General features: G+C 31.3%; 1 protein-coding gene across 3 annotated transcripts; it reads left to right on the forward strand.

The window, feature by feature from the left end:
* Window positions 1–682: 682 nt before the first annotated feature.
* LOC109538971 (myosin-10) lies at window positions 683–11,150 on the forward strand. 3 transcript variants are annotated; one of them, XM_048663431.1, is made up of 3 exons: window positions 683–1,029; window positions 3,637–3,726; window positions 6,833–11,150. In XM_048663431.1, the coding sequence occupies exon 3, from the start codon at window positions 6,836–6,838 to the stop codon at window positions 10,892–10,894; it is 4,059 nt and encodes a 1,352-aa protein (XP_048519388.1). In that variant the 5' UTR covers window positions 683–1,029; window positions 3,637–3,726; window positions 6,833–6,835; the 3' UTR covers window positions 10,895–11,150. The 3 variants fall into 3 exon arrangements, with proteins under 3 accessions (XP_048519388.1, XP_048519389.1, XP_019762004.2); XM_048663432.1 differs by lacking the exon at window positions 3,637–3,726 and having other exon boundaries at window positions 683–798; window positions 920–1,029; XM_019906445.2 differs by lacking the exon at window positions 3,637–3,726.
* Window positions 11,151–11,580: the final 430 nt, after the last annotated feature.

Genomic DNA, 11,580 nt, shown 5'->3' on the forward strand with positions numbered 1-11,580 from the left:
ATTCTCTATGAAAGAGTGCAATTGTTAAAAATTTGTAAAAATATTGGTTTTACGTAAAACAGAATCGTATGTTAAAGCATGTATTTAAACTTTATTATAGGTATCGTAAAACCATATTTATTTAATACATTTTTACGCAAGATGAGGTTGGTTGAGAATAAGAAATGGAGCATGGTTACTTCTACGTAAAGTCAATTGAGTCACTGGGGTCTTTGCGTTTCAAAGACGGAGCGAGTAGGAAGAAGTACCAAGAATCCGCCTGTTTATCCATGGGTTTTTTATACTGTTAATACGTGGGTCTCAATTGACATTACATATACTATACAGACTGGAATTTTTAGGAAAAAACATCAGGCATTGAAAGACCTCTGACACAGTTTGTAATGTATTAGCCCTAAACATCGATAAAACGTATAGAGGAGAAAGTTATTAAGAAATTTTCGAAAATAGATGTAGAAATAACTTTGTAAAGATGTTTCACTTTTAATCACTTCTACATTTAGTTCGTCATGTCAAAGATAAAAACTCAAATTGTATCTTGCTCTAGTAAACGTATGCGAAATCCTTAAATTTAAACAATTTTTCGATCAAACCACAATGAAAGTTCTGTTAAATTTTTGTTAACGCAACATATTGACCAGACATGGTATAATGTCGTCTTTTATCACGCGGCCAATACAACAAACATTTAGTACCAGGTTTTTAACTAAACTAGTGGAAGTGGAACAGTTATCGCTTTAACAATGTGAACTGAGAACGAGAATTTTGATAAATTCAATTTATCAAAATATTTAACATGTAAGCCATAGTTTCATATTGCAAAGAGTGGCGCAATTTGTCTGTTTCATTGATGATCTAAGTAGTTCGTTATTAAACGTACGGTACATATTATCAAGGAAAAATAAAGGTATCTTATCAGCAGGTTGTAATCGCGCTAGCAAGATTAATTTTTATGAAACATGGTGTATGGTGATGGTGGGCTGCAGAGAGAGAAAAAATCCTTCAAATTAAAACAAAAGCAGTATCTAGGTGAGTTTATGTACATAATACCTACCAATTCCTCTATCACCGTATATAAACGCAATAGAGATTCATAATCTGCTTAGATATTAAACCTAACATGGAAGAACAAAAACAAAACCTTCATATCTCATTTTGGGCATATGTATTTAATCAGCTCTAGTACGCAACCAGAATCAAAACAGTTCTTAAACATTTGCAGCAATTTGCTTTCAAATATCACCAGACACCTACAAACACCAAACAATAAAATTGTAAAATTAAAGAAAACGCCCCATAAAGGTGTTAATGTTTAAATACGACAATAACTCAGTCTCTCCCAGGTTATCCACTTTCCGATAGCTAATCAAATCAAGTGTTGAAAACACATTTCATCATCAATTACTACAACTGACTGTTGAAAATTGAAAAAAATTGAAGCTCCGTTGATATGGGTGTTTATTCTGTAAGCTGCCGGTCATAAAACAACCAACTCATTATTGTTAATTGCACAAAAATACTTTATAGAATCAATTGTGACTCATATAATTAACACTGTTTAACTATTTATGGTATTCGTATCATAGTAAATAAATGTAAGAGTAGATTTAATCCCGGCATTAGGAATAATCGATTAATTAATGCTTGAAACAATTGGCACATTAGGTTTTTGAACGATTGCATTACACTTCCTCTAAACTAGCTTCCCATTGCACATCACAATCCTCCGATTATTTTAAGTTTTATTGCCATTTTGATGCATTAAAGTTCTAATTTTCTATCATTTACATATTGTTCCTAATATTTTTTTGAGTAAACTGAATTATTATTATAATGATATTTCTTGCTCATCTCAGGAGTTCAGTTAGTTTGTTTCAATTGTCTGTTTTACAAATTTATACCAATACTGATTTACAATTCAATTAGATTGTCGATAAAGTTGTTGACAAATATTATCGATTGATGCTTTTTTGAATTGTTTGTAAGTTTTGATTATAAATTCTATGTTTCTGTTTCAAGCTAGAGTTTAGTTTGGTCTGCCTTAATTCAATTTTCCATTTTCTTATAATAAATTCTTACAAAAATTATGCTGCACGATTTAGCAATTCATTTGAAGAGTCTCTATAAATTTCCCATAGACATTTTCTATTAGTGCCCTGTAGAATTAACTGTGTGTTTACTTAATTAATGCTTTCCCTAGTAGTAGAAGCGGGAGTTCAGTTAGATCTGCCCTAAACCAATTTTCTACATTCTTCTAACACAATATTACTAAAATCACACTGAAGCAGTTTATTGGAATACTCTCGATAAAGTACTTATTTAATTTTCCTATCAATGTTTTTTTGAATTGTCTGTCTGTATTCATTATTAGCACTCTTTTTAGTGGTTGAAGCTAGAGTTCAATCTAGTCTTCCCTAATTCAAACTTCCATATTCTTCAAGCGCAACGTTATTAAAACCAAAAAGTCGTTCCCTAAAGTTCTCACTTCTCATATACTTTTTATTAATATTTGGCTGAATTATTTTCTAACTTTATTAACAAGTTTTAGTTGTTAGACCAGTTTGAAATCACTTACATTTGTTCTGATTCGTTGCTACGTATTTTCCTGTGAAATCGTATTAAACGTATTGTTCTTCCCGATTTTTTTTTGTTACACTGCGCTTTTGAAACAGAAATAATACCACAAGTATACTCGCATCGCTGTTTGAAACCGTTTATTAACGTTTGGTAGGGCACTAATCTAGTTTTACTGTAATATTTCTTTTTAAACTAATTGAGTATAAAGGATTTGCCGTGATGCATTAATGATTTTAGCTACAAATTGCCGTCATTGTCCCATTCAATTGCCCAATTGTTTATACTAATGCTACTTTTCACGTAAATTTTGAATAATATTCTGGAAAAAACTAGAAAATACTTAAGACATATTGTATGACAAAAATAATAGTAATTTTCGATTTATTTAGCAGTACTTTCGCCAAAAAATGTATTGATATCTATTCATTCCTGAGGTGTCTTAATAAATGATAACAAATTTTGATATCAAAAGGATAAATTAGTATTCTGAAATGTTCTTTGAAAAAGGACAATAATTTATCACAAAGGGTTTACAACGATTTTCATAAAAATATTTAAATTTTGCCATGAATAATCAAGACGTCCGCAATTTTGGAAGCAAATGTGTAAACGTTCCAAATTGCATTATCCAAGACATTATTGTCTTACTAAATTATTTTTATCAAATAATGTAGTTAAAATAGCAGAGTTCTACTTTGCTGGACGAAACTTTCGAAAGGTCCTTTTTCTTGACCTAATTTTCCTACTAAAATTGCATTTAGTAAATGATAACCGATTGCTTAATTTTCATTAGATAATAATGTTTTAATGTTTCTTAAACAATTCTGTTTTAATCACCTATTTAGGTCAGTTTTTTTTATCAAACATCACATCCTTTATTATAGACCTTATTGATACAGATCTATTTTCTTATAAGCTTACTTTGTATGCTTTAAACCCGGAACTGTTATGTATTTGGTATCGATTTTTTTTTACATGGTGTTTTGCGTTATCAATTTGTCACTGTTTATTTACTGTTAAGAAATTATGTTTTGTTTAATATGAATTTATATTTTGAAGCCTTCTTAGAAGAAGTCCGGAGAGTCCAAATAGCTTTGTATTTTTAAAATATCTAAAACTATTCCGACTGGCAATATTTCCTGCAGTCATGTAAGTAGTATACAAAATGGAAGTAGTTTTAAATATGTATACCCTATTTCTATACGTATTGCGGACCGGAATCGCAAATTCGTATAAGAAACAATACAAATATTGAAGCAGAAGAATTTCCCCACGGAGAACGGTATAGATAGCAAATTAAACTAATATTGATGCATGCATTTAATTCAAACATTCACACAATTTAACGATTCAATGGGAAATAACTCAATTTTTAACTCGTCGAATTTTAGTTTGCGAGTAAGCATAATAAGAAAATAAAAATGAAAGTGCAACCAATTGCAATTGCACGAATAAAAAGTAACTACAGGTATTCAACACCTTTACAGCCTAATATCAAAATGCCATTTGAACGTTGAGATGAAAAGAGTTTGCTTATTTAAAATTGTATCAAACAGGTAAGGACACTTTCTTCTTACTGCGTAAAAACCAACAAGCATAAAATTAATAACATTATAGAAGTTTTTGTTATACAATTTTTTAAAATTGTTTCAACATTTTGTATAGCAAAAAAAAACAGAGAATACCTGCACAAAATGGATACTGAAGTAATCTAGGCAAATATAAATAATAAATACATATATGCAAAATGTATTTGATTAGGAACGTGTAATATTTGCAATTGAAGATGAGGAAATATTACATAGTACTTGTTCATAAATAAATTCAAATAGGAAAACCTCGTGTGTCATGTCTCTCAGAACAATTAAAATTACACGAAAGTGAATTATTAATTTTATTATATAATTTTTTTTTTCCTGGAGTTTGGCTACGAACTTAATTAAGTGACACTCTATATAATAAAAAATACACAACTACTACTTTTTAAGATTTTTAATAACCTTGGAGACGATTTCCATAATTTTAAAGTATTAAAACGTTTGTCGCATTTCAAAATTTTGAATGACTTCACATTAAACAAAAAAAATTCATTTTTTAAACCTAAAACACTTCAAATGCTTGTTTCATTTTTGGAAAATCTTCACTTTTACCATTGACTGAATGGTTATCTTTTCGTAATAGTCATATGATATTATATACGTATAAATATTTGCCTTTTTATAGCGATATCCGATTGTTCCAAAATTTGAAAATAAAACAACACTCAACTATCATTGTGTCCGATAAAAAGGCTCGATTAGTGATGGTACATTTTTCAGATACTTTACAACATAATGATAATGTTGATCTGGTCTATAAATGTTTTAATATATATTTTTAAATCACCAATCCAAAGATGTGGAATACCATATGCAACATGAGACAACTACCAACCAAATTAGAAGATACAAAATTAATTTTTGAATTTTTTTCAACAACTATGCTTCCAATCTTGAATTCAGTTCAGAAAGTAAATGTGTCACCTTATAATTGAATTGCGAAACTAAGTACATGATGCCCTTTGATCGTTTACTTTTGCGAAAATTTCGTCACTGCAATTTTTGTTTAATTAAATTACGATTCAGAGTGCATTAATAACTTTGACGCAAAGCTGAAAAAAAATAAATTTCGATCTTATCGATCTCGAAACTTTCGATTTTTGTAGCGTTGCATCATTATTCTCTGATTCAATGTTTTTTAACTTTGAAAAGTTTGAATTTTACTGCGATACCATCAAAACAACTAAAATCTCTTCCAGTGTTTAAATTGAAAATCTAAGAATCAGAACATACACGTTTTGGAGCTTTTTACCGTTTTCTAGAGCCAGTGAAACAATTATTAAATCACATTATAAATGCAACATAGAATTTCATCAGACTTGCACTTAAATATTTACATTCCGTCTTCTTATTAATTGAAGAAAAACTTAACTTTTTAACAATTTTGCGACTCAGGATAAACAAATTATAAAAATCACTAAAATCGACGAAATTTGAAAATGAGCTAACTGTATACGATGCTGCAATCCGCCGGAGTTATAAGACACTTTTATATAATGTTAACAGAAAAGTATGATTTACCTTTATTAAATTAAATTATCTGGCAAGTACACGCTTCTTTGTTTCGCGATAATGTTTAATTCTTTTAAATCTCTAATCAAAAGCATTTTACAACATCATACTTTTCCAATAGATTTTGATAAATGAAGAAATAATAAAGCGAACAAGATTAACGATAAATGTTATAATAATTGTAATTTATCATTAAAATAAACTAGAGAAAGAAAATCAATATAGTTATAAATCAGTATTATACAAATAGGTACGAAAATTATAGAGCTCTCGTGAAAATAATTTAAAGAATTCACATAAACGTAAAGGTTTGCTTCCGTAATACAATTATTTTGTATTTTTTGTGGTAGGTGACTGATCTTTCGATGCGTTTCTCATATTCACATTGAGATCTAAATAGAACTACTTGATTTTGTTCAATATATTAACGTTGAATTAACATAATTTACATAGACATTTGCAGTAAAGGCATTGAAATGTCTGTTTAATTTAATGTTTTTAAACTGTTGATGAATATAGAAATCAGTGGCACTTTTAAATAAATTGAACAGAACGAAACAAAACATTGCGTTATTTTTCATCAAAACACATAATTTTTGCACAATTTGCCAATACATAATTAAAATAGGAACTTACCTTATTAAAAAAGTCGTAATTAGCGAATTTTTCGACTCGACAAAAGTGCTAGAGAATTTCAAAAATTGCTAATAACTACTGTTTGCTTTATTTCATTTAAAAAAAGTTCTTATTAAGTATATGGTAGTAATATGAAGATTATGTGATCTTTTGCTCTTATTTTTAGTATTTGCGGTATTCTGTCTTTTAAATTTATCTCGATTGAAACTAGACCCCATATACGCAATTTCGCTCACAAAAAAAACTTTTAATTTCTCCAATCTGTTTAGCTCCAAGTTGCAAAACCGTTAGTTTCATCTGAATTTCATGTTTAACTTAGATAAAAAAAAAATAATGTTTTTCAGAGACATACTTTTTCAAAATACCACTTTCATCTGAAGAGGCCAATAGCTTTGTATTATTAAACGGATGCCCCAATATGAATGATCAAAACATTGAAGAGAAGCAACATGAATTTTATAGAAAATTTCACGCAAAATAGCAAAAATTTGATTTTTCAATTCTTACAGATCATGGGCAATAACCAAACCAAGATCAGAGACGAGGAACAACTTCGAAGCATCAGGAGAGAAGTTAAATCAATAAGTACTAGCGTGAAGCTATCTCGTAAAAATATATCCCAAGTCAATAAGGAACACATTGTCGAAAAACTAGCGAAATGCACTAACGAAGTTAGTGCCTTAAATGGTCGAGTCAAGCGGAAAGACATTGAGGGTACATTGAAGAACATTTCAGAAACCATGGAAGAAGTTTTGAGCATGGAAACTAACCAGTTGGATTCAGGAGCTGTGGAGAGTGATTCTTTTGTAAACGTGCCTCTTAGTCAAACGCGGTCAGCCTCTCTTGGTTCCTTACGTAGTATTAAGAAGTCAGCTAACACCAAATCGATCGCGTCCAGCAGGTCCGGTCCCTCTTTACGAGATATCGAAGGAAAAGTGGAACAACTGAAATTTCAAATCCCCACAGCCATTTCCAATCGAGATACCGCACAACTTAGAGATCATCAGAAGACGATTGTTTCCATGACAGCGGCATTAGACATGATCCCTTTGAATGAGGCTGATTCGCTTACCATCCGGCGCAAAGACGACCTCAACAAGAAACTTGGTGAGCTTTATCGGAAATTAACTAGAGTTTTGAGGCAAGATGACAATTTTAAAAACAGCCCAAAAACTCATATGGCTCGTTCCGATCTTGCACAAATAGAAATGGCCATAGCAAAAAATGACTCTTTAATGGACGCGCTGCTTAAGCAGAAATATGCCGATTTCTCACAAGTTCGAAACTATATGATAGAAATTAACAAACACCTGGCTACCGTTGTTATCGTGGATAAGGAAGTAAAGGAACGAGTCGGCTTGCTATCTCAAAAGCTATCTGAGACAGCAAGAAATTTAGATCAAGTTATGGCCCGAAGGGAATTTGATTCAAAATTAACAAAGTTGTCCGAGAGTTATGAGCGCTTAATGCGAAACTTGGAGCCCAACTCCAATTCAGATGATACCTTGATTAACCTAGAAGTATTGCAAGCTTCTTTAGAGTCCCTGGAGGAAATTGATGAGAAGAGCAAAAATCGTAAAAAGGAGCTGCTCAGTCATATATCTTCCAGTATTAAGAAGATAACCCAAACGCTGGAACAGTACTCTGATCGGAACATTGTTAAAGGCATTGTTGAGGATAATGTGATTCTAAGACGAAACCTGAAAAGCAATGACAAAGAATTCACTGTGATAGATCAATTTATTAATTACTGGACCAATGTGAAAGGCAATTTTAACGTAAATGCATACTCAAATTTATCCCTTTTACGAATTGACAGTGTGTTGGAAGATATGCAAGTCTCGATTAATGATTTAAGAATCCAGATTGCCAAAAAGTGCAATACAAATCCTCCTAGCAATGAACGATTGAGCAAAAAACGATCACAATCTGTACCGAAATTAAACACAAAAGATAGCAGCGATGAGACTGATCTGATAAAAACTAGTGCTAAAATCTACAGCATTCCAAAGCATGAAGTACGAAGTAATGAGCAACAAAACCAGTCACTCAACTTTAACCAAGTAGAGAACATCAAATTACATGTTCATGAAATCAAGCTGGACATGAATAATAACTCAAATAAAATCATTATAAAGAACAAATTAGAAGAATGTCAAAATCTTCTCGCTGAGCACGTAAACGATTCAAATCAGGCAGTTGCAAACAATGCAAAACTCGTTTTAGAAGAAATCAATGAAATAGCAACTAAAATAGTCCTGGAAAACTTTAAAGAAAAATTGCCATCATTATCTAAGAGAACTCAGAACTTAAAAGGCACAACAAATTTCGAGTGGGTTCAAACATTAAAGACCGAATTACTTCAAATACAGTTAGATTTGAAGAACTTAAATATCCCATCAAAATATGAATCACTCTTGCAGGAAAAGGCATACTTACTAAATGAAGTTCGAGCGAACATTGATATTCTAGATAAAAACGATTCACTTTTGAAAAAGCAAGAAGCTGAAAGAGCCGAGCAGCTTAAATGTATGCTGCAAGAATTAAAGGGCAAAGTTCACAAATTTTCCGGCATTTCCGGTGGTGTTCAATACAATCAAATCGAAAGAGGCTTAAATAAACTTCTTCTCAATATTGGAGAGTTGAGTAGCAAACCCCTTTCTAATACATTGACTCAGGAAATTGAAAAACTTTCAAAAATTTTGGAGAGTCGAGCTTCACAACCACAGAGTTTTAAAAAAAGCACTGAACATGACACAACAGAAGGGGAACATATTGAAATGCTGAAAATTAAAAACGCTTTACTACAGCTTAAATTGGACATTGATCAGGCTGCTGTAGGCAGCATTGATGATTGCTTAAGATTCCAGACTCGCTTGGATCTAATAAAATTCGAGCTGAGTCAGATAGTAGTCAAATCCAACGAAAACTTAGCTAAAGAGAAAGAAATATATATGAGCGAAACTGAAACTTTAATGAAAGTAATTAATATGAAAATATCTCCTGGAAAGGAACCATTGAAATTGAAACCACCCGAGCTGAGTGAATATAAAGCAAATAAAGAAATAGAAAAAATTGAACAGGCATTTGAAAATATTAGAGAAAAAATCTCAAATTCAACTACCGAGCAAGCTAAACATGAGTTTTATCAATTTGCAAACGACATACGAAACCAGAAGAAAATGCTTGAACGCTATGATGTTGAACCAGAATCTGAGTTATACCAAAAGCAAGCAAATATGATTGAGGGAATGGAAGCTTATATTGAAATACTCGAAAAGGAAGCAGCTGATATCAATTTTATATTCAACATGGAAAAAAGAAGTAAAGAACTTGAAGAGGAATTTGCCAATGACCCTCAATCTAAATTGCCAGAACTGGAAGGCGAATTAGAATCAGTAAGAATTGGATTACACCAATATAACATGAGCTCATCTAATCAAATCTTAACAGAAAACAAATTGAAGTTGGAACATCAAACAGACTTATTAATGCAGAAACTGGAAGAACTGAAGCAAAATCAAGCGCAACTGAAGGACGATAAAAAGGAAAAAGCAGCAATTGAAAATGTGAAACAAAATATCAAAATGATTGCACCACAAATTCACTCATTTGTTGGTATCAAATCAAGTAATGAATACTATAAATTAAATGAAACTATTATCAGATCATCGTTAGCTTTGGATGAAATTCTAGTCAACAAAGGTGAACTACACAATAGTAGGATAAAGTTACTCAAAGAGCTACACACTCTTGGAAATATTTTGGACGAAAGGACAAACCAAACTGAACAGATATTTGAGATAGAAAGGGCTCTTAATGAAATATCAGATGTGCTCAAGCAAAATGTTGGGAATGACTTTAAAATGAATATTATAGAACGGATGGAAGAAATTGGTAAACGATTGGCAAATCTGCAATTGGCAGTTGATCTGGTTCCAAGACAAGAAGCATGCGCCAAAAGAGTTATCATGTTGCAACAACAAATTGAAAAATGTTCTTCGAAATATACAAATTCTAGCTCTGCAGAGTATTTACCTAAAACATATAGTTTGGGTTCGAGCAAAACTTCGAGCAGTTCAGGTAACATTGAACATGAAAATGATGATATATTAACTGCAATATCGACCAGGATTGAAGATATCGCCAAACTTATAGAGAACACAAAATCCGACAACGAATTGCAACAGTTAGATGACGCTCTCATAGAACTAGCTGTTCAACTTAAGAAGATTAATTATCCCGCACATATGAATGAACAGTCAACATTGAACAATCTGCAACAGAGGATTGATTTCCTTACCGATATCATTGAAGGAAAAATGCAAGACTATGATCGATTCAATTCTATTAGGCAAGAAGTCGACTTATTAAGAGAGAAGTTAAGCAAATCATTGCCTTGGGAAGTTATAGATCAAATTGATGAACGATTGAATCAGTTACTTTTAGACTTGAAGAAAATTCCCAATTCTAGCTTGAAAGCTGATATAGATCAATGTATGCATTTGATTATTCGATTAACAAAACACATTGGTGAAGCAAAAATATCAAATAATAACAAAACATCGTAAGATTGTATTTGGCAATTAATATTTAATTTCAAATCTGTATTCCATAGTATGTAGAATATTTCTATTCATTACTCATTTAATTTATTTTTAAGATATGTTATTTAATTCTATTTGGGGCCACTACTAATTATTGTATTACCGTAAATTTTCCTAAAATACTTTCTGTTGAATTTATACTAAGAATTAATCACATTATGTATCACCAACGCTTGTATAGTATTTTGTATGTAATATTAAACAAACATGTAAGTCCCAAGTTTTTTTGACTGATCAAATCCTACAACTCTCTCCTATATGAATTAGTGAGTAAAAATAAGTAGCAACATTTTTTCCAATACTGGGAACTGTTTTACTTGAATACTTACGTACTAAATTTCAGTTTGGGTAAGAATTTTTAATTCCATCAATTATTATATATCTACAGGGATGCATTGCATGGGAATCTTCGATACCGTAAGAGCTGTGAAGTCGGTTAAATTATAAAAAATTGCGCAATCAGGGGTCATATACATGACGTTTTCAAGAAACAAGTATTTCTTTTAATTTTTGAGATACTTAGGAAAAAGTGATTTTTCGGACTCGGAGCTCTTTTAATAGGTATTTGCAAAAATGCTTTGTATACGGCCCTCTAATTGCGCAACTTTTTACTAATTTAACCGACTTCGGATCTCTTGCGGTTTGGGAGA

The sequence above is a fragment of the Dendroctonus ponderosae genome, unplaced genomic scaffold (genome assembly GCF_020466585.1).
Source record: "Dendroctonus ponderosae isolate FM_Combo_2020 unplaced genomic scaffold, Dpon_F_20191213v2 Dpon_F_20191213_2, whole genome shotgun sequence".
Taxonomy (NCBI): Eukaryota; Metazoa; Arthropoda; class Insecta; order Coleoptera; family Curculionidae; genus Dendroctonus; species Dendroctonus ponderosae.